This window comes from Citrus clementina, unplaced genomic scaffold (genome assembly GCF_000493195.1).
Source record: "Citrus clementina cultivar Clemenules unplaced genomic scaffold, Citrus_clementina_v1.0 scaffold_6, whole genome shotgun sequence".
In the NCBI taxonomy this organism is placed as follows: Eukaryota; Viridiplantae; Streptophyta; class Magnoliopsida; order Sapindales; family Rutaceae; genus Citrus; species Citrus x clementina.
This window is the reverse complement of record NW_006262139.1, coordinates 20558266-20584238: the sequence shown is the minus strand read 5'-3', so window position 1 is coordinate 20584238 and position 25973 is coordinate 20558266. Positions and strand designations below refer to the sequence as shown.

Here is a 25973-nt window from a genome sequence, read left to right as displayed (position 1 = left end):
ACCATGCTCCGATACCACACATGTAAAACAAATCAAATAATTATGCATAAATATAATTCAGGAAATTCAAATTTCATGATTTTCTCACATTAATAAAACATATTATAGCATACCTTTAATAATCCAGAGCTTTAAATCGTTGACAATAGTTCAAATCCAATTGATCCCAGCAAGTTCTCCACAATCAACAAATATGTACAAAGGTAAAATTTTATATCCTTCAAAAAGAAAATGGGGGGAAAACCCTTTTCATCCCTAGAGTTTAATGTAATAGCTCATTTCATCATTACTTTTCAAACAATAGCCTAAAATATCATTCCGTTAACTCACCGTTAGTGTAAAACCATTAACTATAGTAATTCATTAAAGGTAAAATATGATTTTTCGTTAAAGTGATACAAACTATATTAAAATAATTTTTTACACAATTAAATAACATTATAAAGTATGTAAAATTCATTAACTTTTTCTTAAATGAAACCAACGATGATATAGTTTGATATAGGCATTGAATAATTGCCATAAGGAACAAACTGTGATTAACACAATATCTTTAAATCATTTGAAAAAAACTCAAAAATACCACCAATTTTTATGTGCTTGCATGTGCTGAATATCTTTTTTTATTTTCAACTCAATTCAAGCCATTTTACAGTGCAATTAGAGAGTATACTTATATGAATAAAAAAATTGTGATATTTTTGGTACTTAGATTTAAAGTTTATAGGGCTTTTATGTCCCTAAAATAGAAAGAAGTGAAATAAGAATTGCTTGAAATAGAAGTTTTTCATCTTTTTCGTTATTTTCTATTTAGTGGGATTAAATGAAATCATTTTTAGTTATATGTGACGCCAAGTTTTTGGGTGCTAACCTAATTGATAGGGAATATGTTGCTCTGTCTATGAATAGAAATGACCACAGTTAATGTCATAAACAAATCACCTCTGCCCCCAATTTCTTCTTACATCTATATATAGATCGAACCTAATTTTAATTACGTAACTTTAAATTAAAGTCGTCCAACCTCAATTACAAACTAGCATATTGTTAGAACCTAAATGAAGTGGGGCAAATACGTAGTTAAGTGAACCAGAAATTTGGAGTACGTAGTTGAAAAAAATAAATATCTATTTTACTCTTCCAACACTAGCTGCCGAACATGATTCGGAATCTCTTACAGTTGTTAACATCGCATTGACTCTTCGCTAATTGACGTTGACTCCATGCACTACATATAGGCTTCGCCTAAGTAGCGGAACTGGAAGAGAAGAGACATTATCAAAACTCAAAAGAGAGAAGTGAAATAACATCGATATCTAAGTCCGGTGCTCTCAACCGCATCAGTATTTGCTTCCGACTCCGTCCAGCAGATTATTCAGGTAGCCTCTTGATGTTCAAATTTCAATCATTGTAAATTTGTAATTAACTGCTTGCACATGTTTTTGTTATTGAGTCGTAATTCTAGAATTGTTTATAATGTATTTATATGGTTAGCAGTATGCAATGTTTGCTTTAGAGGGCTGATTCCATCTGTTTGTTACTACTTACATAGGACTTGAAACAACTTTTCAAATGGAAAGCAAAAACTCAACATTTGGTTCCATCGGAGAACTCAAGGAGCCGCTAATTCGTAAGGAGGAAAGCTCGGAGCCGCCGCAAGTTAGATTGTCTATGGGTAGCAGGGTTCCTCGTCCTCATCAAGTTATCAGCGCTCCCCATCCTGAGGTAATTTCATAACGTACATACATACGTACATACATACATACATACATACATACATAAGTCCAGGACGGATTTACAATTGTGAATTCCTCTTTGATTTTAATTTCGGACTGGAAGCTTATTCTTATATGTATGTATGTGTGTGTGTATAAAAAAAAAAAAAAAAATTCAATTCGAAATGAGTTGACAGTAGATATCGAATTCTAAACTGAGCCACTCATTAGTAATGAATTTGCTGCCAAATTTTAACTAGTATATAAGCGTCAAGCCATCAACCGAATCTCTCATCTCTTATTAACAACGAGAGCCGAGGGCGGATTAATATCAACTACGGCGTGCATTTTGCTTACAGTAATATATTAATTAATAATTTAATTAGACTTCCCAAAAAAAGACAGAGAGAGAGAGGCCTCTCTTAAGTCTTTGAGACTCCTTTTCTTGTTGTGTCTGTGAAGGGCGCACATGGGGTCTCTCTGTAATTAAAAGTCCGATAACAGCTGTCACCACGTGACAACTGTTAAAGCTGGAGAGGGCTACCTTACAGATTCTGTAAGGTACAGCCCTCTGCCCTTACATGAATAGTGTTTGGCTGTGGACCCGTGTGGGAGTCACAGCCAAGTTTGTGAGTGAGCTGTAACTTACAGAATCTGTAAGTTAGTAAGCTCCGTTAAAGCTAAAAATGCCTGTTCTATTCTCCCCTTCCACTTTTCTCCTCAACTTATATATATATATATATATATATATTATTCTATTCTATTCTAATCTGTACTGACAAGACAACAAAACCCAATCGGTAAATTGTATACCAACAGGATGGGAAGACAAGGAATTTTATAAATTATATCATAAGTTTACAGGGATTATTTTAACAGATTTAATTGGGCTAAATTAAATAATAGCAAAACTACCAATATGAATCATGGTATGCTTTTATTTTTTTAATAAGAGTCTGGGCTTTTATAGTTATCAAAGTTAAATTTTAAATTTTATGAGTTTATGAGTTTATAGGACTATTTTTATAAATTTAACTAAGGCAAATTAGTAACTCAAGTAATTTTCTCTTTAATTTTTTTGAAATTATTTTCTCCGATAGGGACTTGAGTCGCCACTGGACAAGAGTGGATCTGCCTCTAGAATGTGTGCTCCTTTAATCAGTATAATCAATTTTTATCACGCAAACTAATAGAATTCACTTAATTCAACTAGCTTTTTCTTGAATTGTTCAAATGGTTTGTATATCATATATATAGGTCAATTTTATGTTTACTGTTGCCAACATTAAAAAATATCGACTATTTTTATTTTTATTATAATTTTAATTTGTTGTGATATACTTAAATGTATTATTGAGATCAGACCTCAACTAAAACCAAATATGCACCTCAATCGCTATAATCTCAAAGTATTTCTTTATTGTTGTTGGCCTACACCTCCCCAAGACACACTGAAAACTAGGGGTGGGCATCGGATTCGGATTTGAAGGCAAATCCGATTGGATGAAATTTGTGCGATCCGATCGGATTTGGTTCGGATCGGATCGGATTCGGATCAATCCGAATCATCCGATCGGATTTTCATTGTAAACTAAAAAAAAAAACTGAAAATTTAAAAAATAAGCTAAATTACTAAATGTTTTTGGATGATAATTTTTATTTTGGTTTATTTTATTGTTGGATGATATAATGATAACATTTATTTTGTGATTTTGTGTTGTTTATTTATTTGGAGACTTTGAGTAATATTTGATTGTTTATTTTGTGTTGTTTGTTTGGAGACTTGGAGTAATGTTTATTTTGTGTTGTTTGCTTGGAGACTTGGAGTTGGAGCAAAGTTTATTTTGTGTTATTCATTTGGACTTTGGAGAGTTGGAGGCTTGGAGCAATGTTTATTTTGTGTTGCTTATTTGGAGGCTTGGACTTGGAGTAATGTTTATGCACCTAGCTTGTAAGAGGATTACTAATTAAATTAAATGGGAGTGTTTGTACAAAATGAATGCATATGACAATATAAATGGGCCGTTGATTATAGATTATTAGATTTAATTATTTAAATGTTTTCATTTTAATGGATTATATTTTTTTATTTTTGTGAATGGAAACTTTGTATCGGCTTGTTTTCTTGGTATATGTCAATGCCATATTGTCAAGGAAATAATACATTGTCATTTGTCAACTTGTTTTGGTTTTTTTTTTAAATGGTTAGTAAGTTTTCATTAATTATATATTTCATAAATTTTTTGTGAGAATTGTTAAAAATGTCCAAATCCGATTTCAATCTGAATTAATCCGAATCCAAAATATAATCCGAATCCGAAATATAATCCAAAATCTAAACTCATCCGATCCGATCCGAATCTAAGTAATCCGAAATTTTCATCCGATCCGAATAATTCGGATCAGATTCAGATCGGATTTAAAGTCGGATTGAATTCGGATGAATTTTTTTTCAATCCGAATTATCCGAAATCCGATCGGATTTATCCGAATCCGATCCGAATCCGAAATTGCCCACCCCTACTGAAAACAAATAATAATGCATATTTTATTTCATTGGGTTAAATTAAGACGAACTTGTCGTTGAACTCATGACGAAAGTTAGAACGTCAGCATGTACATTTTTTTTTTTGAAGTCTGTTATACACAGATATTACTGACATTACATCAGACATTACAATTAATATTTACAATCATACTATATAATTGGGACCACCACCATACATTGACACACTGAAGTATATGCCCAGATATTTTAAACCCTCTTTAATATTCGAGGGGTGCCTACTCCACTCACATTTCGTGAGAGAGAGACTGTCTCCACTCAATTAGTTGATAATTGAGGAAGAACTGAAACTAACCTCTATAATGCTCTTATGGAGGTTCGAACCCTTGCACTCAACATTGTAAGTGCAAGGCTTCTCCCATTGGACCAAAGGCCCATTGGTACGTCAGCGTGTACATAAATTCTTTATGACAAATTTTATATCCGTGATATTCCAAGGAAGAACTGAAGATTTTATATATCTTGTGGGAATGTAAAATAAGAGGATAAAAAGATCTACGATTCACTGTTGATTTGATATTTGTATTACTAAATTTCTAAGATTATTATTTGAAAAAGAAAAATCATATATTGTCCTTAAAATTATAATTTTTCAAACACCCTTACAATAACAGGAAGCTGATTGAGTGTTATGAAAAATTAATGGTGTCTGACTTGAAGAAAAGCGAGGAAATAACAAATTAAAACTTAGGTGTGGTATTTTTATAAAAGGTTTAGTAGTTTTGGACTTAAAGAAAAGTGAAATGAGGGAGGAGGAAAGTGGAAAAACAAAAGAGAGAGAGAGAGAGAGAAGTAAGAGGAGAATACATCTTTTCTAAAATTTAGTTTGTTATAAATTTATACAGAGAAAGAAAATGCTTTATTTTTTATTCAGTATTTTTCACCCTTTAATGTTAAATTTTTAATATTTATCATACAATAAATGCATTTAATATATTACAAAAATAACTAACAAAAATTATTCTATAATTGAATTATATTTAAATTTTTATTAACATGATTTTATTTTATTTTATTAGTAATTTAATTTAATTTGTTTCTAAATAAATTATAATATAATTAATTAATTTCTTAATTATATATAATAATTTTAAATTTTTATTTAAAAAACCGAAAAGGAAACGGAGCTGCTACCTCGACCATCAGAGCTGTTGACCATTGTTGTACCATCTCATTTCAACTTGTAAATTATATGAAAATGATTAGAAATTGATGATCTCTAGATCAGAGCAACTTATTTGAGCAGAGTATTTGATATTTTTTTTCGGATTTGTGAAAGTTAAAAAATTTTCAAACTTCTCTTTTTAACCGATTTGAACAAAATATGTCCATTTTTTTTATCTCTATGACTACATAATGACATCACTCGATGGTCAATGAGTTTAATGGTATAAGTAGTGACATTTGACGTTCTAGTGTTGGCGGTAGAATTCTTATAAGCGCATCTCCAAAAGGCTCTTTAAATTTTACTCTTTAAATTTCAATTTACTTACTGATGTGACAAATAAGTGTATAGAAAAATACAATCCCCTCCAAAAGACTCATCAAATAAGAATAAGTTAATATTATTTTAATCAAATTTTTCCCACTATCAAATTGAATTGCCGTTATGTTTTTGAAATGAAACATAAATAATAATTTTTGCAGTCTTATCTTTTCAATAAATAATAATAAAATATTAATAGAAGAGGGAGAAACTCACTCGACAATATTGAAGAGTGAGAAACAAATCTTATTTGAAGAATCTAAATTAACGTGTCTTTTGGAGTGTTTAATATTGGTATGACTCTTCAAATAAGAAGTAGAATTTTATTTGAAGAGTCTTTTGGAGATGCTCTAACTATTAAATTTTTATTTTTATTTTTTCAAATTAATTAAGTAAATAAAGTGGTTTTATTAAATTGTTTAAATCATTACTTTAAATTCTATTAATATAAAATTAATTATCTACAGCATTGAATTGATGAAATAAAATCACAAATAACAATTATTTGATAACATTAAAGAAGTTAATAAGAGATTAAAGGGGTAATTTTGAAAATTTTGGTTTTCAATAGAAGAGTAATTTGAATTCATCACCTTTTGGTCTGAAATCTAGATTCTACATTAGGGTAGATATTAAATTCTAATGAAAATTAAATTTTTATATATTATGACCAACCAAATAACAGAAATGAGAAAGGAATTCAAATTATTTTTTTTCTCCCCTTTCTTCTTCTTCTAACTAAAAACCACCTAAGGGTCATTCTCCCTAAACACGCCAATGGTAGATGAATAACCATCGTTAAATAATGCTTTAACTTTCAATATTTACCATTTAATTGCTTGAAATCAGTAACTTAAAATTTGTGTTAAAATTTTAAGTTAAATATTCTAGTAAATCTTTAAATTGATTTTATCCATTTTTCCATTAACAGTGCCCCCACCGCCCCCTCCCCCCAACCTTATGTTCTCAGTTCTGTAGTCTGAAACCCAAGCAATAGAATACATCGTAGTTGTTGACCAGTCATCGCCATTCCATCGTCGATGAAAGGAGGAAACAATGTTTGATGTGATGCAGGAAAATTAGATGCATTTGAGAGATTATGGCCCTACCAATTAAGTAAGAATGGCTCCTAACTGGAAATTGGATTCTTATTGTTTCAGACTCCATTTTTATTACGTCGATTAATTTGACAAACTATGGTATGGCGACGCCTAGCGTGGTTGATATTTCTGGACCTAATGTGGCTCGCGTAGTGGTCTTCACCATCCATGGACCGTGGTGATTCAAGTGGGTTAGAAAATAATGAAAGAGGAAGAGAACAATTTAATTAATTAATTATTCTTTTGTCACATTTAAAGTATTTTTAATTCAGTTTATGTTGACTACTTGGTGCTAAATGTGACAAAAGTTTTTCTTTTATTGAAAGCATTTGATTAAGATTTGGAAAGACAGAATAGCCCTTAAATTTTTTATTTTGCCTAGGGATGGCAAAAATCCCCACGGGGACGGGTACCCTCGGGGATTTTCCCCATTCGGGGAGGGTATGGGGATAATTTCATACCCAATTTCTTATTCGGGGAGGGGACTGGGAAATTTTGTTACCCAATTTCTTATTCGGGGAGGGGACGGGGATGAGGTGGAATCCCCATCCCCTACCCATTTCCCCATTTTAATTTTTAATTTTATTTTAATTTTTTAAAATTACTAGTAAATAAATAATAAAATTTAAATTATAAAATTATAAATATTGGTAAAAATAAAATATATCAAAATATTTATATTATTAAACTTTTAGGCCTAATTAACTAATTAAAGTCCTAAATTTTTATTTAAGACATTAAAAAGACCGAGTAGATTCTATTAGCCCAAAAGTTTTTTATTTTTAATATTCTTTAAATATTTTAAACTTAAATCTATTTTTTATTTATTTTTAGATGTTATAATTGCCCACAGCGAATCACAATTTTAATATCTAATCTAATCTAATCTAATATTTACTCTTGATTTGCTCCGATTTAACTATTGTGTTGTAAAGGGAATAGTCCACATTTATAAAGTGCCCACGCCACCATTGAAAAAGTTAATTTTGAATCTAAATTCGATTTTATTTGTAACAATTTTGTATTAGACTATTAATTTGTTCATGATAGTTTGTAAAAGAAGTTTGTATCCCTTGCATGCTGCGTTACTTACTAATTTAATGTATGTGACTTTTGTAATGGATATTAATGTAAGATATATTTCGAACTTTACTTTTATTTAAATTTTTTATTTTAATATGATTAACTCAAAATCGAAAAAAAAATGTATTAGTTATTCGGGGATCGGGGACCCTCGGGGATCCCCTGTTATTATTTGGGGAGGGGATGAGGATTCGCTCAAGTAATTCTGACGGGGACAGGGAGGGGACGGGGACATTCGTAAAATATCGGGGATGGGTACGGGGAGATTGGTCCCCTCCCCTCCCCTCCCCATTGCCATCCCTAATTTTGCCGTTAATATTTTAACGTTAAAAATTTGACAAACGGGGAAATTATATATATATATATATAGCTCATTGACATTAGCATTCATTTGTCTTTGTTTAATCTTTCAAAATTGCTTAATCTTTGTTTAATCACTCAAATTGTCTTTGTTAGCATACATACAAATAACCACTTCATTGATATTGACATTTATTAGTCTTTGTTTAATGATTCAAATTGTCTTTGTTAATGTATATGACCACTTGATTGAGATTGGCATTGGTTAGTCTTTGTTTAATCATTCAAATTGCCATTGTTAATCGAGAAATGTACATCGAAAAGCAGAAGAGAAAGTAAACTATCATGCACTATAAATACATTAGTGGGATGAAGCGAAGGAGATGCATCATCGTAAGCGTGAAGACATACTGTCTATTCGAGTGAGAAGGAAGATCTGTGACGTCGGTTCTGCAGTACTCCACAACCTTATCACTATTTTCTACCGGTCAACCAACATATTCAGGTTCGCTCCACATGTACTTGTATCATTTTATTGAATTTGTTTATCTATGCACTATCTTTCTATCATTTTACTCCCCCCTCACTCTCTTATTTTATTTAATTTGTTAATTAACTATGTACTCCCCCTCTCTCTGTTTATATTCCCGAATTGTAAAAGTTTGTTTCACAAAGCTGTAGAAAACTTTTAACATTGAAAAATCGTTATCATTTCATGACATTAAAATATTTATTTACAACGCTCTGCCCCAGAAAATGATCTATATATTTATTCAATTATATGATTAGTGATCTTTCTTTTTCTTTTTTATTGTTTAGGAGTTCGGACTTGGAACTTGGAGATGCCAAAGAATTCATCAATAAATATCGGTTCCATTGAAGAGCGCAAAGAGTTGCTGATTGACATTGAGGAGAACTTGGAGCCTCAGGCAGAGTGTTGTATTTACAGGGTTTCTAACGAGATCCGCAAAGTAAACGAAGAAGCCTACACTCCTAAGATGATTTCAATAGGCCCTCTTCATCATGGGAAAGCAGAGTTAGCAGGCATGGAAAAGCAGAAAATAAGATACAAAAGAGAATTCGCCAAACGAATCAGAAAGGAGACATGGGATGAAATTGTAGACTTCCTTGAAAAACACGAACAAAGGATCCGCAACTGTTATGACGAAACCTGTAAGCTTCGAACACTTGAGTTTATAACAATGATTCTATATGATGCTGTCTTTATCATTGAGTTCTTTTTGAGAGTTTACTATCGCGATGTATGTGATTTTTTGGTGGAGAAAACAAATGTAAGAAGTAATGTTTGGTTGGACTTACAATTACTCGAAAATCAGCTTCCATACTTTGTCCTTGAGGATCTATATACGATAGCTTTCCCCAACCTTAACTCCAGATCTAACGGAGAAGACTATCCTGCTTCCTTCCTTTTACTTTCTTATTCATTCATCAATGACGGGGAGCTAAGTGGAATGCCTAACAAGGCGGATTTCAAACATTTCACTGATTTAAGAAGATATATCATGACAAAGAATTATCGGGCAGGATCAGAGCAATCAAGAGGATTTATTAAAGATCTACCTTGCGCACTCAAATTGCACGAGTCAGGAGTGAAGTTTAAGCGTAAGGAAGGAGATCAATGCTTCCTTGACCTAAGTATTGAAAAAAAGAAGTACTGTGCATTAATCGGAATCCCATGGCTTGAACCAGAACAACATGAGCTGCAAATTCCACGCTTTGAAGTATTCGACGAGACTGAGGCTTTGATTCGAAACGTGATGGCCTTGGAGCAGTGTCACTATCCTTTTGAAACCCATGTGTGCAGTTATTTTGAATTTATGGATTCTCTCGTCGACACTGAGCAAGATGTAGATTTGCTCGTGGATGCAGGAGTTATATCCAACAATTTGGGCGACAGTGCTAGAGCGGTGAAAATGTTTAATAGCCTTTGCTCACAAATCTATTTTAATGATTCCGATTACTACAGCATTGTTAAGGATCTGAAAGCACACTATGACAATCCTTGGAACCATACTAAAGCCACCTTGAAAAGAGTTTATTTCAGCAACCTTTGGAGAGGCACCGGAACTGTTGCTGCAATTGTGCTCCTATTGCTCACTCTGATACAGGCCATATGTTCTATCTTACAAGTCGTCTGATTTTTGGTAATTAACCTGTATCGGAAGCTATGATTATGTCCTTGTCAAAAAGGATCTAAGTCTTTTGCAGTAAATTTTTAAGTTTTTATCATGTTAGGTATGACAATTGTTAGTGGAATGTGTTGGATGTTTTTAAGTGGATTAAGTTAGTTTTATATTTTATTAGTGGGACAAATGTAAGTCTAAGATATAATTAGATTTATTTATTTGCGTGGTGTGGATTTACCGTGTATTAGTATAAATAGAGTAGGGGTGAACACACCTCTTCACACCTCTTCTCTTCTTTCCCCCAAAATTCTTCTTCTCATTTCTCTTTATAATATATTTTCAATAAATAAAATTAGTTTTATTTTAATTTTCAAATTTCATTTTTAATTATGTGTTTTTCAATTTTAATAATTTCCTTTATTTAAAAAATGTTTAGCTAAATAGTCATAGTTAGGGGAAGGTGAAACTCTTAAGAAATAAATATGATTTAATCAAATTTTATTTTTAATTTTATAAATTAAATTATTTTCTATTTAATTTTATACATATTTATATTTTGAAATTTTGATTTATTGTAGACAACTAAGGGAGTTTGGCACAATAAATTCTTAATATCTTAATATAAGGTATGGTAAAATGGTATTTTGACTTATTGTAGACAAATTAAATTTTGGCACAATAAATACTTAATCCATCATAAAATTAAAGGGAAAATAATAATAATTTATATAATTAATCTTTTGGGCAATAAATCTAAAAAAATTAGCAAAAAGAATTTATTAAGTTTTATTTACTACTAATAATGGATCCACAGCCCTAACTAATTCAATTTCTTAGTTTTATTTAAATTAAGTTGTTTATATTTAAGTTTTATTTTTAATTTTTAGATAAAATAAAATAAACAAATTAAATCTTTTCTCTGTGGATCGACCTCAGATTCACCGAGTTATAATACAATAAGACACTCTTATACTTCGGAGTTAGAAATCATTTTTAAGTCGTGTCAGGACGTTTATAAGAGGTGATTCACAGCTTAATTTACAAGACGCATTTTGGGATGTATGGGCGCCCTAGGAACAAAACCGTGTAGGTCTTGTTAAGGCCCAAAGCGGGCAATATCTTGTAGAGTCTGGGTTGGGTCATGACATGTGATATCGAAGCGGCTCTACGTGTCCTATTGAGCGATGATAGGGCAAACCTCAGCGAGGATGCTGAGTCTCTAAGGGGGGTGTATGTAACACCCTTGGTGAATCCCACATCGACAAAGCACAGGAAATGATGGGTTTATAAGAGGTGATCCACACCTTAATTGACAAAAAGCGTTTTGAGGTGTATAGGCGCCCTAGGAATAAAACTGTGCATGTCTTGTTAAGGCTTAAAGCGGATAATATCTTGCCCAAGTCTGAGTTGGGTCATGACATATATAATCCAATCTTATTGAGATCGAGATCCTCAATTTTGGCTTTATTGAGGTGTAAGGTTAATAAATTATTTGATCGATCTTATTGAGATCGATGTTGCCAATTTTAGCCTTATTGAGGTCTAATTTCTATTAATTATTTGGTCCACTTTTATTGGGATTGAGATCAACTATTTAGCCTGATTGAGGTCCAATATCAATTCCTTACTTGACCTGATCTTATTGAGATCGAGGTCCAGAAATTTGGCTTTATTGAGGCTCAACATCAATTCATTACTTAATTATATGATCTTATTGAGATTGAGCTTACTAATTTTGGCCTTTATTGAGGCCCAACCTCAATTTATTTTTTAATCGGCATCTACATGTATAATTCTACATTTTGGATATACATCTACATGTTTAGTTCTAGTGTTTCATTTCGATATCTGCATGTTTAGTTTTACAGTTTCAAATCGACATCAACATGTTTAATTCTACATTTTGAGATTGACCACATGTCGAATTCTACATATTGAGGTCAACAGTTACATATTCAATTCAATAATTACATATGTAATTCTACAATTTAAGATTGACATCTACAAATTTACATATAAGAATTCGAGATCGACATCTACATATTTGATTCTACATTTTGAAATTTACATCTAAAAATTTGATTCTACAATTGAGTTTGACATTTTGACATTTAATTTAGCATTCGAGATCAAAATTTATGTTCAATAGAAGCAAATTTTAGTCTTACGAATAGAATAATTGAAGTTAACAATACAAAAAACTAAGGAGGTTTTGTTTATTCTTCTTTTCTCTTTATAAGTCCAACTTTAATCATATCTTCTCGATATTGAAAAATAGGCAACTGGTTTTAGTTCAAATATTCTTTATATTACTATTGTTATTCTTAAGTTTCCAAGACCTATCACACATTCTCAATCCTGGAAGATAGGGGACTTACATTAGGAATCAGTTATTTTGTAAACAGGCTACCAAAGTTAGGAAGATGAGCGACTTCTAAGGAGAATAAAACAGTTTGCTTCCTAAAGGGTATTTAAGCAAACAATGGACCTCAAGAGAAAGGGGGCAATATAAAGTAAAAAAATAAAAAATAAAAAATAAAAGAAAGAGAGCAACCTTGTTTTAATCTTTTCTACAATAACTTGATAGCACTATGCATTATATTTTTTAAAAATAATTTTTTTGCGTGATTTCTTTAGAAATTAAATATCCCTTTATATTAATGATCTGACTTTAACATCAAAGGATTCTTGGCAGAACCCACCGCGATGAGCCATAACTGTTTTTTGTGAATGGTAGGTTGAGATATTCATATTCAACTCGATGTCTAAGTTTAATTCATGTTGTTTTTCTCACCAAAACAAATTTAGCTATTGAGCTCATTTTTCAACATCAATAGATTCCATTGCATTTTGGTAAATTTCTGTATTGATTTTTGTTCATGATTTACAATTTTAGGCTAAATTTGAAATTGACTTTGGAACTTTAGGTTGCAACCCAAACTAAATTTGCAACCTAAACTGAATATGCAATCCAATCTTAAATGCTAACTCGAATTAACAACCCAAATCCAATCGAAACTTAAACTTGATTCAATCTTATCTTTATAAAATTTTGTTTGATTTTTGTTTACTATTCTAACCCGTTCGGGATGAATTCTCCAAATCGAATGGACGATAACTTAAATCAAAATCTCAACAACCTGAATCGATATCCAATTTATCCCACCAACAGATGGATTTGTTTAAAAGAACCAAATAGAAGTAATTGTCATTTTTGGCCAGTATCAATATTTATCCCCTATAATTTCTGTAACCATACCCCACTTTATAAATATGGTAACAAGAGAAATTAAGTCTGGTGTTTTTCTATAATTTGAAATAAGTCTTCAAAAAGATTTTTGTTACCTAGGTTCATTGAACAAATTTGACTATTCATTAACTTAACAAATGCTTAATTTTTTATTCTTATAATATAAAATGACCAAATTATTCAAAAAAAATTACAATTCTTGAACCTATCAAAAAATTTGTAACAATCTCATTTAACTCGAAAAAAAAAAAGTTTTGTATCATCTTTCTTTAAAGATTATTTTTTTATTTATGTAATTTTGTTTAAGTTTTAGGGAAAATATATAACACTTACATCTCTAAAATTTGAGAAAATAGTCATGTAAACCCTCAAATTTGCAATAAGGAATACTAAAACTTCCTTTTGACTATAATATTCTTTGTAAATAATAACTTGGAGTCTGGACCGAGTGCTGTATTTACAAGGTTCCGAAAGCTATCCGCAACCCAAATGATACAGAAGGTAATAAGGAATTAGATAATTTCTATTCCTCACCAATAACTCCTCAGGTAATTTCTATAGGCCCTCTTCATCAAGGTAATAAGGAATTAGATACAGAAGCAAAAAATTAGATACAGAAGAGAATTTAGTGAACAATTCTCTCCAGAGATATGGCAGGAAATGGTAGGCTTCTTACAGAATCACGAGCAACATATTCGCCATTGTTATTAAGAATGCCTAATTTTAAAAAACTTGAGTTTATAACAACGATTCTGTATGATGCTGTCTTTATCATCGAGCTCTTTTTGAGAAGCTTCATTAGGTGAAGACTAAATTGGCTAGATTACAAAGGCACATCAGAAAAGCTCCATAGGAAAGGGCTAAATAGGCAATCAAAAAATATTTCAAGGTTAGACTTACTCCTAATTACAGTGCACACACCGTCCACTAGAAAAATCCTTTTAACTGGAAGGTGAAAAAACGAGTTCACAAGTTCAAGGTAGATAGATATACCTAGCCATCGTTTCCAGGTTTGTGTCTATTGTTCCCCACATATCATTTTTTTTTCCCTTTGATATTGATAATACAATCAGACAACGTTTTGATATTACATCATATACAATTACAATCACACAAACGCACTTACTGGGATTGTAACTGGCTTCATTCATCGTACTCGGACTATAATCGCACAGACTAGGACTACAACTAGCTCCACTCAACATAGTAAGACCTCTCACATTTGTGAGAGTAAGTGATCCACCACTCGGCCAAATTCACCACACGTATCATTTTAGATTATTTTATCAAAAATGATACATAAATAAAATAAGTCTATACGATTTAATAAAAATTATGACACGTATATTATTATTTTAGTGACTACCATATAGGTCTACAAATATAATGCAAATGTTGCTATGTCTTTTCTTTGTTTAATTGCTAAAATGGGCCGGTATGCCTAATCGATTTGTATTCTTCAACGTGACATTTGAGAAAATTCTTCCTCAATAAGAATCATAGTCCTATTATGCAGATCCCACTTACCTACTATAAGAATACGGGAATCGGCTAAGTTTGATTATATTTATCTCCAACTTGGTGACAACAAAACTGAAACGTTGGATCCGTGTCTTTATATGAACGGTCAAGATTTTGAAGACCAATGATAGCTGGCTGGGTAACAGAATAGCGATTATGGTGGACAAACGTGATTGCGATATTGCGATGGCGTCGTTTTATAAAATAATAAATTGACAGCTAAACTCTTTAGGGTGCGTTTGGTAATATTACAATATATTATATTGTATTAAAATATTTATTCTTATACTAACCCACATTTGACTTACACTACGTTTAAAAGGTGGCTAATATAATGAAAGAAATATAAAATAATCTCATAGGGAGGTAGAATTTAGACTGTGTTGCATTAAATTAGTCTTCATATTTTAATTTTAATTATTTTACCTTTATTATTCAATATTTTATAATAAAATTCAATTTACTAAATATTAATTTATATTTATATTTAAATAGTAATATAAAATATTATAATTAATGAACCTAAATATTTAATAAATAAATGATAATATTTTTTTTACTTTTATTGCATAAAATCATTTTAGCTATTATACTTCAAATATGTAAAAAGTATTTTATTTATTTAATAATTTATTATATACTAAAATACTAAATTGAAAATTAATTTAAATTCAACAATCATATTTGATATTAATAAATAAATATTATATTTTTATTTATTATAAAATATTAAAGTCATTTTTTGAAGTTAATAGAACAAAAAAAATTATAATCAAAAGAGATTTTGATGTCACTTATTAAAAATTTAAGTATCTACATGATTAATTTCTTGCTGCCAAATTAAAAGTATGTGGGACGCCGTTGTCGGGGAGGAAGACTTTTCGTCCATGGATTCGAAATCTTTGATCAGCTGACAGCTGTTCACATGGCATTGACTCACCTCTCAAGTCTTCCAAAACTACAAATTATAGAAATAATTAACACCACTTGATTTGTACTCGTACAATCAACAAGCAGAAGTGTGATAAATATATTATAGCTGAACTGGAAGAGAAGACATTATCAAAAAGACAGAGATCGAGAGAAGCAACATGTATACATCCGGAATCCAATCCGGCGCTCTCAACCACATCAGTATTTGCATCCGTCCAGCAAATTAAACTATTGAGCAGGTAGGCTCATGCTCAAATTTCAAAGATTGTATTAACTATTTCTTATAGTTTAATAGAATTATATATGTTTTGCTTTTAAGGGTTGATTTTATTACAGAAGGACGTCGTTTAATTTATTACTAGTTGTTGTATATATAGGACTTAAAACATGGAGGTGGAAAGGAATGACTTGATAAGATTTGATTCCCTTAAAGTACACAAAGAGTGGCTAATTGACGAGGAGCAGGAAAACTTGGAGCCTCAACCTGAGTGCTGTATTTACAGGGTTCCTAAAGCTCTCCGCAAAGCAAATGAAGAAGCTTACACTCCTCAGGTAATTTCGATAGGCCCTCTTCATTATGGTAAAAAAGAATTAGCTTATATGGAAAAGCAAAAAATTAGATTTAGGAGAGAATTTAGTAAACGAATCACTCCAGAGATATGGCAGGAAATGGTAGGCTTCTTACAGCATCACGAGCAACATATTCGCCATTGTTACGAAGAAACGAGTAATCTTAAAAAACTTGAGTTTATAACAATGATTCTCTATGACGGTGTCTTTATCATCGAGCTCTTTTTGAGAAGCTTTGAGTGGCGTATACGTATTAGAAGCTTGCCTCCGTATAAACCACTATTGAGAACTACTATTCGGTATGACTTGTTACTGCTTGAAAATCAGCTACCGTACTTCGTCCTGGAAGAGTTATATGAGATAGCCTTCCCGAACAATACTAATAATCCTTCCTTGCTTATTCTATCTTGTCAATACTTCCGGGATTCTTTGTTCAATGAAGACAATATATTAAATCTTTCAAATTTCGAGGCTGAAGTTAAACATTTCACGGATTTGAAGAGACATCTTTTAACATATACATACTTAAGACCGCAGTCTAGAGGAGTAACTCCAGATTTACCTTGTGCAATCAAACTGCAAGAGTCAGGAGTGAAATTCAAGCAGCGTGTTCAAGGAAAATGCTTGATTGATATAAATTTTGATAAAAAGAAAACGCTAGGCATCCCATTCTCATGGTTGAAATTGAAAGTACATGAGCTGCAAATTCCACCCATTAATATATACGACCAAACGGAATCCGTGTTTCGAAACTTGATGGCCTTGGAACAGTGCCACTATCCGCATGAAACCCTTGTCTGCAATTATATCAATCTGGTGGATGCTCTTATCAACAATGAAGAAGATGTCAATTTGCTCGTTGAAGCAGGGATTATATCTATTCACGGGGGCAACAATGCTAAAGTAGCAAATCTGTTCAACAAACTTGGCGATTATATCCTTTTAGACCGTTCCTGTTACTGTGACATTTTCAGGGATCTGAAAGCACACTACGACAATCCTTGGAACCATGCAATGGCAACCTTGAAAAGAGTTTATTTTAACAATCTTTGGAGAAGCACTGGAACTGTTGCTGCCATTCTGCTCCTAGTCCTCACTTTGGTACAAGCCATATGTTCTATTCTCCAAGTTGTCTGATTGTATTTACTATCTGTATTAGAAGTTTCTCTTTGCACTGTAATTTTCCAACTTGCTTGTAAGTTTGTTTGTAATAGATTGAAGCAGCAGTCACAGACATGGGTCGATGAGCCAAAAATCTCTAAGGCTTATTAAAATTACAAAATTATTATTCCCAAAGTGTGAGCACTGAGCACAACGCAAATCTTTTTCACTTGTTCTGGCTCTGCAGCGGCCAGCGCTGAGCTCTTTTTCTTATTGGGCTCTTTTTATGTTACACAAATCTTGCATTCCACTCCCCCATAGGCCATAACAAGTCTTTTTCAGAATAACTGAATAAGGATCGGACTATCAGAGCAGCCAACTAGTTAAATATGGAGAGATGCTTTTCACAGCTCTTTAATATTCTTTATAAAACTCTATTTTTGTAATATTGTTATTACATAAAAGGATAAAAATACGAATTTAATTAAACCAAAATGTCTTCACGCCTATAAATCATAAACCCAAATGTTTTTTAAATCCTAATTTATGATCCAATTAAATTTTTTAAAATTCAAAAAATTACGGATAAGTACGTTTACAATTTAATTAATTTCTTCAAGATAATTTAATTAAAAATCTATTATAATTATTTTGTTCTCTTTATAGTTTTCACCAAGGAAAGAGTTATAAATATCAAAGTTATTGCTAGCCCTCGCCCTTCCCTAGCCCTCGAACGTTCCAGTTTAAGAGTTTCACGGCTGTCGGCGGGGCTGCCTCGCAACCACCGCCGATATCTCATTTGCCCCGTCGTGCATCTCCTCCCTAGCTTCCCTCTGCTCATTTTCGAAAGTCAGTTTTGAAGTTATGTTTTTGCTCTCCGGCATTGAGGTGAGTGATATGCTTTAGATGCGCTAATCATTTTGCATTTCTTTGTTTTTGGGCTTTCCCACTCCATAACACTACACGGTGGTTTCAGTTTGACGAGTCCCTCACTTATCTCCATCGTGGCTTCTGCTTTTCGGGCTTTGCACTTCCACTTCTTTTTCTTTGGCTTTGTTTCCTCCATTCTCGGCCCATTGTCTATTTCCTCAACTTCCGATTCAACATGGGCTGAAATCTCATATGGTTTATGTTGGTGGCCCATACCCATTATAACCCCATTCTCTCCCCACTTGAAATCTCCCGCGTTTTGCTTTGCTGGAGATTTTGCTTTTTCAAGTTTTTCTCCTTGTAGATTTGTTTCCCTCCCTTCTCCCTTCCCGCCCTTAGTTTCCGCTCTGGTGACCACATCCCGAGGGACTGTTCCATCCGCAGCTACTTTTTTGTGTTCATTGCCTTTTGCCACTAGCCCTCTATAGCCTGACACCTCTTGCATTAATTGCTCCTCACCTGGCCCATTGCTCCCCTAGGGTTGTCGTTAATTGTGAGATGAAGACTTAATTTTCTTAACTAACATTGTCCATGATTTGGAATCTTTTACAGCTGTTAACATTGCATTGACTCTTCACTAATTGGCGTTGACTGCGATGTATTACATATAGGCTTCGCCTATAAGTAGCGCAACTGCAAGAGAAGAGACATCGTCAAAACACAAAAGAGAGAAGTGAAATAATTAAAATAACATCGATATCTAAGTCCGGTGCTCTCAACCGCATCAGTATTTGTTTCCGACTCCGTCCAGAAGATTATTCAGGTAGCCTCCTGGTGTTCAAATTTCAATCACTGCAAATTTGTAATTAACTGCTTGCACATGTTTTTCTTATTGAGTCGTAATTCTAGAATTGTTTATGGAAACGTACTCACATGGTTTATCAATGTTAAGTTCAGTGGCAGTATGCAATGTTTTCTGTTGAGGGTTGATTCCATCTGTTTGTTACTACTTACGTAGGGCTTGAAACAACTTTTCAAAATGGAAAGGGAAAACTCAACATTTGGTTTCATCGAAGAACTCAAGGAGCCGCTAATTGGCAAGGAGGAAAACTTGGAGCCGCTAGGTAGATCATCTGAGGATTCCAGTAGCGGATGGGTTTCTCAAGTTATCCGTGCTCCCACTCGTAAGGTAATTTCACTCAGCCTATATATATATATCACTCCTGAGATCATATGACAGAAAATTTGCGACCTTCATACAAAATCACGAACAATATATGTGCAATTGTAATGAAGAGACGTCGAAGCTCCAAAAACTTGAGTTTATAATACGATGCTGTCTTTGTCATTGAACTCTTTATCAATACAATTTTGAATGTAAAAGTATTTTAGCTTCTTAGCTCTCAAAAAATGAGAAGCAATATTCATATTTTTTAGTCTAACTATATATGTATAATCAATACACTTTCAAAATTTGGTATCCCCTAAATTTTAACAATACACTTTCAAAATTTGGTATCCCTTAAATTTTAACAACTTTATAATATTATTATTTTTACTAAATAAAATTTTTAAAATATCAGGAGATAATTTTTTTCACAGCTTATAACAACTAAAATAAAATGAAATACTACTATTTCTTCTAAAAATGATTAAAGCATTATTTTAACAAAAAGTTACTACTATCCATCTTAAACCAAGCCTTCCATAACTCCATTCAATTTTTTTTTTTAATCAAATTAACTATAAATATCATCTTGGGTCTTTTAATGATTTTGTCTGGTGGTATGAGACACCTATTTTTATAAGGAATTATTTGCTTGAGGACCCTTGGGTCTTCCAAACTATCAATTTATGTAAACGATCTTGTAATTCTTTGCTCTCTCTCTCTCTCTCTCTCAAATAAATTTTAGTATCATTCATATAAAAACATATACATACACACCAGCTTTAATTTTAGCTTTAATCTCCTGAAAATTATTTTTATTATAAATAACCGATGTTAAATTTGTTATATTTAGGACTTCGAGACGGAAAAGAACAAGTCAATATCAATTGATTTGGTTGGAGAACGAAAAGAGTTGATAATTCACGTCGATGAGAACTTAGAGCCCCAATCAGAGTGTTGCATTTATAGGGTCCCTAGAGCGCTCCGCAAAAAGAATAAAGAAGCCTACACTCCGACGGCAATATCAATAGGTCCACTGCATCATGGTAAAGACAAATTTGCTGATATGGAGAAGCAGAAAATAAGATATATAATAGAATTTGATAAAAGAATTAGACCGGAGAAATGGCAACAACTTGCAAACTTCATAGGGAAAAACGAAAAAAGAATCCGTAATAGTTACGAAGAAAACTCTAAGCTCGAAAAACCTGAGTTCATAACCATGATTCTATATGATGCTGTGTTTATCATTGAACTCTTCTTTAGATGGTGTTCTACAAAGAAAAGTGATGATTTTCTAATAGATAGAGCATGCCTAGCAAACGCTGTCCGGTTGGACTTGCAATTACTCGAAAACCAGCTTCCGTTCTTCGTCCTTGATGGATTACATAAATTAGCCTCCCCCTATCTTGACCCCGAAAACGACGATCGTTCCTTCGTTGCACTTTCTTGTGAGTTCTTAAGAAAGGCCGGTGAAGAAATAAATGTCAAAGCGGAAGATATATTACACTTCAGTCATTTGAGCAGATATTTTAAGACGAGGAAGTACCCAAAAAAGTCCCCAGAACCAGAAGAAGAGAAGAGAGATTTACCTTGTGCAGCCAAACTGCAAGGGTCAGCAGTGCAGGGAGATTTACCTTGTGCAGCCAAACTGCAAGGGTCAGGAGTGCAGTTTAAGGGTATTATTGAAGAAGCAAGCTTGCTTGACATAAACTTTAAAGAGAGAAAATGGTTAGGGATTCCGTGCTTGAAAGTAGCTGAGCTGCAAATTCCACGCATTGAAGTAGATGACTGCACGGAAAGCTTGATGCGAAATTTGATGGCCTTGGAGCAGTGTCACTATCCACGGGAAACAATTGTATGCAATTACGTTGACTTCATGGATACGCTTATCAACACAGACGAAGATGTGGATAAGCTTGCTGAAGCGGGAATTATATCCAATTCTCTGGGCGAAAGTGCTAGAATAGCAAAGATGTTTAATGACCTTTGCCTAGAAATTACTTTAGATGGCTCCAATTACGCTGGAACTATCGAGAAGCTGAAAAATCACTACGTCGACTCTTGGAACCACGCAAAGGCAACCCTTAAAAGGACTTACTTCAGCAATCTTTGGAAAGGAACTGGGACTGTTGCTGCGCTTCTGCTCCTTGTTTTCAATCTTATACAAGCCATATGGTCGATCATATCTGCATTTTCGTGATTTCCAATTTGTATAATTAGGTGTGCTTTTTAATACTAGTATGTACTTTTGCTTTCACGCTTGAACTACTTGGTCTTGTAATACTATAAATAAGGTTATGTATTTTCCGGGAAATACGTTCAACCATTTCCATTTGCAGGGTCTTTTCTGGCATTTGAATTTGAACTCAAAACGAAATCACTTTGATTTCCGGAAATAAGCATTGTTATTGTTTTTATTCTTTTATCGCATCTTTTTTTGGAAAATAAAAAGTCGTGTGAAGTGAAATTATTGAAAATTGGTGCTTTTTAAGAAAACGATCGATATCCATAAAAAAGTTCTAGGATCTTTTACATTCCTTACAGTCTTCCACAGGGTCAAATCAAATCGAGGAATTTCCACAAACAACTTCCGTGCATGATCTCTAAATCCCTGTTTGCTTTGCACATGACTAGCTATCGATCCCACAACAAAACTCCATTTTTTCAGATGCTACACTCAAGTTGGTGCAACTTTGGAGACTTTGCCCATGACCCATGTCTGTGACTGTGAAATTGTAATCCAAGAAGAAGGATTTAGAGATCGTTTTCTTTGGCGCCAACAGAAATAGTTTAGAGAGTGGTTTAGGGCGCTTTCAAACTTTTAATCGCCACGTCTAATTTGTACTCCGGTGTAAAGCTTGATTTAGTACAGCTTTTTAAGTAGGGTTTATTTAATTAAAGTTTTTATTAGTAGAGTTTTTATAAATAGATATTTTATCTAAAAAAATTTAGTTGTTTGGTTGTCAATAAGAGCTTTTGTTAAAAATTTATGAAATTATTTTAATCGACAAACTTTTTAAAGTTTTGTTATGAAAATATAAAATAAGATTGTTAAATAAATAGAAGATATTTTAAATATTTTAACATTTAAAAATAACTTTTCAACTTCTACTCCCAAAATCTTAAAATTTAAGCTTTTGCTAGTAGAGATAAAATAGTTTATTTAAGCTTAAAAAACTCTATTAAAAAAATAACCAAATAATAACAAAAATTATGATAAGAGCTTATCAGATTAAATATGTGCTTATAGTCATTACATAAGTGTCTATTTAGTATGACTTATTTAAGAGGTATAAGTGTTTAATTTCTCCAACTTGAGGAAGAACCCGTTGTCTCGGAGTACTTGGAGGACTTGTCGCAAGTGTTGGGCATGATCCTCGAGTATGGTGCTATACACCACTATGTCGTCCAAGTACACGACCACGAAGCAGTCGAGGAAAGGTTGGAGCACCTTGTTCATGAGCGTGCAAAATGTGACGGGTGTATTAGTAAGGCCAAAAGGCATCACAAGGAATTCGAAAGACCCATACCTTGTTGTGCACGCTGTCTTTGGTTCGTCTCCCTTGGCGATGCGCACTTGGTAGTACCCGGAGCGCAAGTCAAGTTTGGTGAAGTACCGTGCTTTGCCAAGTTGGTCGAACAAGTCCGCGATTAAGGGAATCGGATACTTGTTCTTAATGGTGATCTTGTCGAGCGCTCTATAGTCGATGCACATCCGCAGCGATCCATCCTTTTTCTTTTGGAAGAGTACGGGTGCACAGAATGGGGCATTTGAGGGGCGAATGTAGCCTGCGTCCAGCAAGTCTTTGAGTTGTCTCTGCAACTCCTCTAATTCGGGTGGCGCCATGCAGTAGGGCGCCAAGGCTGGTGGCTTCGCGCCTTATTCCAGCTCAATCGCATGATCTACATCTCGTCGAGGTGGGAGCTTCTTCGGAAGTTCTGGAGGCATCACGTCCTTGTACTCATCGAGGACGGCTTGAATTCGCGGAGGGACTTGGCTTGGCGATGTTCCGCTATTTCCTTCCTCGTTTAATTCTCGAATGGAGACCAAGAAGCTTGGGTCCTTCTTGAAAGCCTTTTTGAATTGCATGGCGGAGAGTGTCTTCTCCTCGGACTTGCCTCGTTCGGTAGGAACCATGCATGCTTTACTCCCATCGAGGATGCTTAGGGAGTTTGTAGCGGGCAGCGGGAAGGCATGGACTTGGTCGAAGAATTCCATGCCGAGGACCATCTTGAAGTCATCCATGGGCACGATGGAGAAATCAAGCTTTCTGCTCCACGTACCGAGTGTTAAATGCACGCCTTGTGCAATTCCCGCAATTGGCTTAGCGGGTGAGTTTACTGCCTTCATTGTGCCTCCTTCCTTGGTGGCCTTGAGGCTTAAGCGTTTGGCCTCGTTTACGGACACGAAATTGTGCGTTGCTCCCGTGTCTAGCAGCGCGCGAATGGACTGACCGTTTACCTTTGCGCTTACATACATGAGCCATTTCTTGACGAGTGAGGGCTGTTGGCGATTGAGTGCGCCGAGGCGTTGGAGAGAACCCATGTTGAGTTGGGGTTCCTCCATGGACATTGTGGGGTTGCTCTTGAGTTGGGCAGCAAGAGCATTAAGCGACCTCTTCTCGGACAGTCGGGTACCCAATGAGGACCATTGCATATGAAGCATGGACTTCGCGACTTTGGCGCCTCCTTTTTGCCCTCCGATTTTCCTTGCCCGCTCTTGTTGCTAGGCGGCTTTTTCAGCCCCCATTCTTTGCGGTTGTTGCCATTGTCCTTGCGACTCTCTCCCCCACCTTTGCCTTGGTTGGCCTTTTTGTCTTTGGATTGGATAGAGTATTCAGTGAGCGACTCCGCAACAGCGATGGCGTCGTCAAGTGTCTGAACGCCACGCCTATCAAGTTCGGTCTTGGTCCAATCCTTGAGGCCATCTTGGAAGTAGAAGAGTGAATCCTTGTCGGACATGTCACTTATCTCCAACATGAGGGTAGTGAACTCGTTGATGTAGTCCCGAATGCTACCCGTTTGCTTGAGGCGACGTAAGCGCGCTCGCGCTTCCTTCTCTGCATTGCTTGGGGCGAACTGCTTTCGGAGTTCTTGCTTGAAGTCGGCCCAAGTGTCGATAGCGCAAATGCCCTTACCCATCTCGTCATGCTTGCGACGCCACCATAGTTGTGCAGCGCCTCTAAGATAGGTGGGTGCAGTGCCCACTTTCGATGCCTCATCTCGTACACCCATGGCATCGAAATATTGATCAAGCCCAAATAGGAAGTTGTCCACGATGATGGCATTTCGTGTGCCATCGTATGTGTCGGGCTTTGGCACGTCAATGCGGCGTGCATCACTCGAGTTTGCGGAAGCTGGACTAGCGGAGAGTGTGCGCTTGTGCCATGCCCAGTCCGAGCGGACTTCATCCACTTCCGCACGGACAGCGCGTAGTTCATTCTGAACAAAACTACGAAGTTTGAGCGGCTCATCATAAAAAGAACGAAACTCACCTCGGAGAGTGTTCGCTTGCTCTTGGATGAGAGCTTTTGTTGCCACCGTGAACTCGACGTATTCCCCTTCGAGATCGTCCACTCGTTTCTCCAATCCCTCGAGGCTATCTTGAGCGGTGGACAGAGCGATTTCGAGAGTAGTCACACGAGGCTCCAACGCATCCACGGATGGGGCCTTGGACTTGCCGCGAGTCTTGCCTTGGGCGCGTTCTCCCTCTCGGCCGCGACTTGGTTCCGGTGGAACATCCACACCAACAACACCCTCTTGTGCTGGATTCAAAGGGTTGGCCATTGCTCGTGAGCTAATTTGTGTGCGTGCAAACCTTAGCTCTGATACCACTAGTCACGGGATGAGTGTTTTGCGCAGCTAACCCGTGCGGCACTTAGACAACTTTGCCGAACGTTGCTAAGTAAGCCTAGAGCTTCTCGAACTAGAGAAGAGAGCAATTGAGCCAAAGAAGAGAACTTGTATTGCACAAAGAGAGAATACAATGCTTGAGTTGCTTACAATGCTTGTTGTTGTGATTGTTGGATACAAATGCCTAATGCCATCCCATATTTATAGGGGAGGCTTGCCAAGCTCTAGAGATTCTAGAGAATTCTACCATTTCCTAGTTATTTACATGTGCTGGAATTGTAAGGAGAATTCTAGAGTATTTACAAGC

The 25973-nt window shown here is 34.6% G+C and overlaps 3 protein-coding genes across 3 annotated transcripts; all 3 read left to right on the top strand.

Moving 5' to 3' along the window:
• The first annotated feature begins 1278 nt into the window (after nucleotides 1-1278).
• Nucleotides 1279-10409, top strand: LOC18038801 (UPF0481 protein At3g47200). Its single transcript, XM_024181506.1, has 3 exons — nucleotides 1279-1379; nucleotides 1553-1726; nucleotides 9085-10409. Exons 2-3 carry the CDS (start codon nucleotides 1573-1575, stop codon nucleotides 10407-10409), a joined length of 1479 nt encoding a protein of 492 aa, XP_024037274.1. The 5' UTR covers nucleotides 1279-1379; nucleotides 1553-1572.
• A 5821-nt stretch (nucleotides 10410-16230) lies between these two features.
• Nucleotides 16231-17915, top strand: LOC18038800 (putative UPF0481 protein At3g02645). The gene is made up of 2 exons (XM_006430154.2): nucleotides 16231-16340; nucleotides 16479-17915. The coding sequence occupies exon 2, from the start codon at nucleotides 16489-16491 to the stop codon at nucleotides 17806-17808; it is 1320 nt and encodes a 439-aa protein (XP_006430217.1). The 5' UTR covers nucleotides 16231-16340; nucleotides 16479-16488; the 3' UTR covers nucleotides 17809-17915.
• Nucleotides 17916-19361: 1446 nt separating this feature from the next.
• On the top strand, nucleotides 19362-22139 carry LOC18038799 (UPF0481 protein At3g47200). The gene is made up of 3 exons (XM_024182298.1): nucleotides 19362-19465; nucleotides 19661-19831; nucleotides 20664-22139. The coding sequence occupies exons 2-3, from the start codon at nucleotides 19682-19684 to the stop codon at nucleotides 22011-22013; spliced, it is 1500 nt and encodes a 499-aa protein (XP_024038066.1). The 5' UTR covers nucleotides 19362-19465; nucleotides 19661-19681; the 3' UTR covers nucleotides 22014-22139.
• Nucleotides 22140-25973: the final 3834 nt, after the last annotated feature.

Coding starts and splice junctions, on each gene's coding strand:
- LOC18038800 (XM_006430154.2), top strand. CDS start 16,489: ATGGAGGTGGAAAGGAATGACTTGATAAGATTTGATTCCCTTAAAGTA.
- LOC18038799 (XM_024182298.1), top strand. CDS start 19,682: ATGGAAAGGGAAAACTCAACATTTGGTTTCATCGAAGAACTCAAGGAG. Junction 19,832..20,663: donor TCCGTGCTCCCACTCGTAAG/GTAATTTCACTC, acceptor TGTTATATTTAG/GACTTCGAGACGGAAAAGAA.
- LOC18038801 (XM_024181506.1), top strand. CDS start 1,573: ATGGAAAGCAAAAACTCAACATTTGGTTCCATCGGAGAACTCAAGGAG. Junction 1,727..9,084: donor CAGCGCTCCCCATCCTGAGG/TAATTTCATAAC, acceptor TTCGGACTTGGA/ACTTGGAGATGCCAAAGAAT.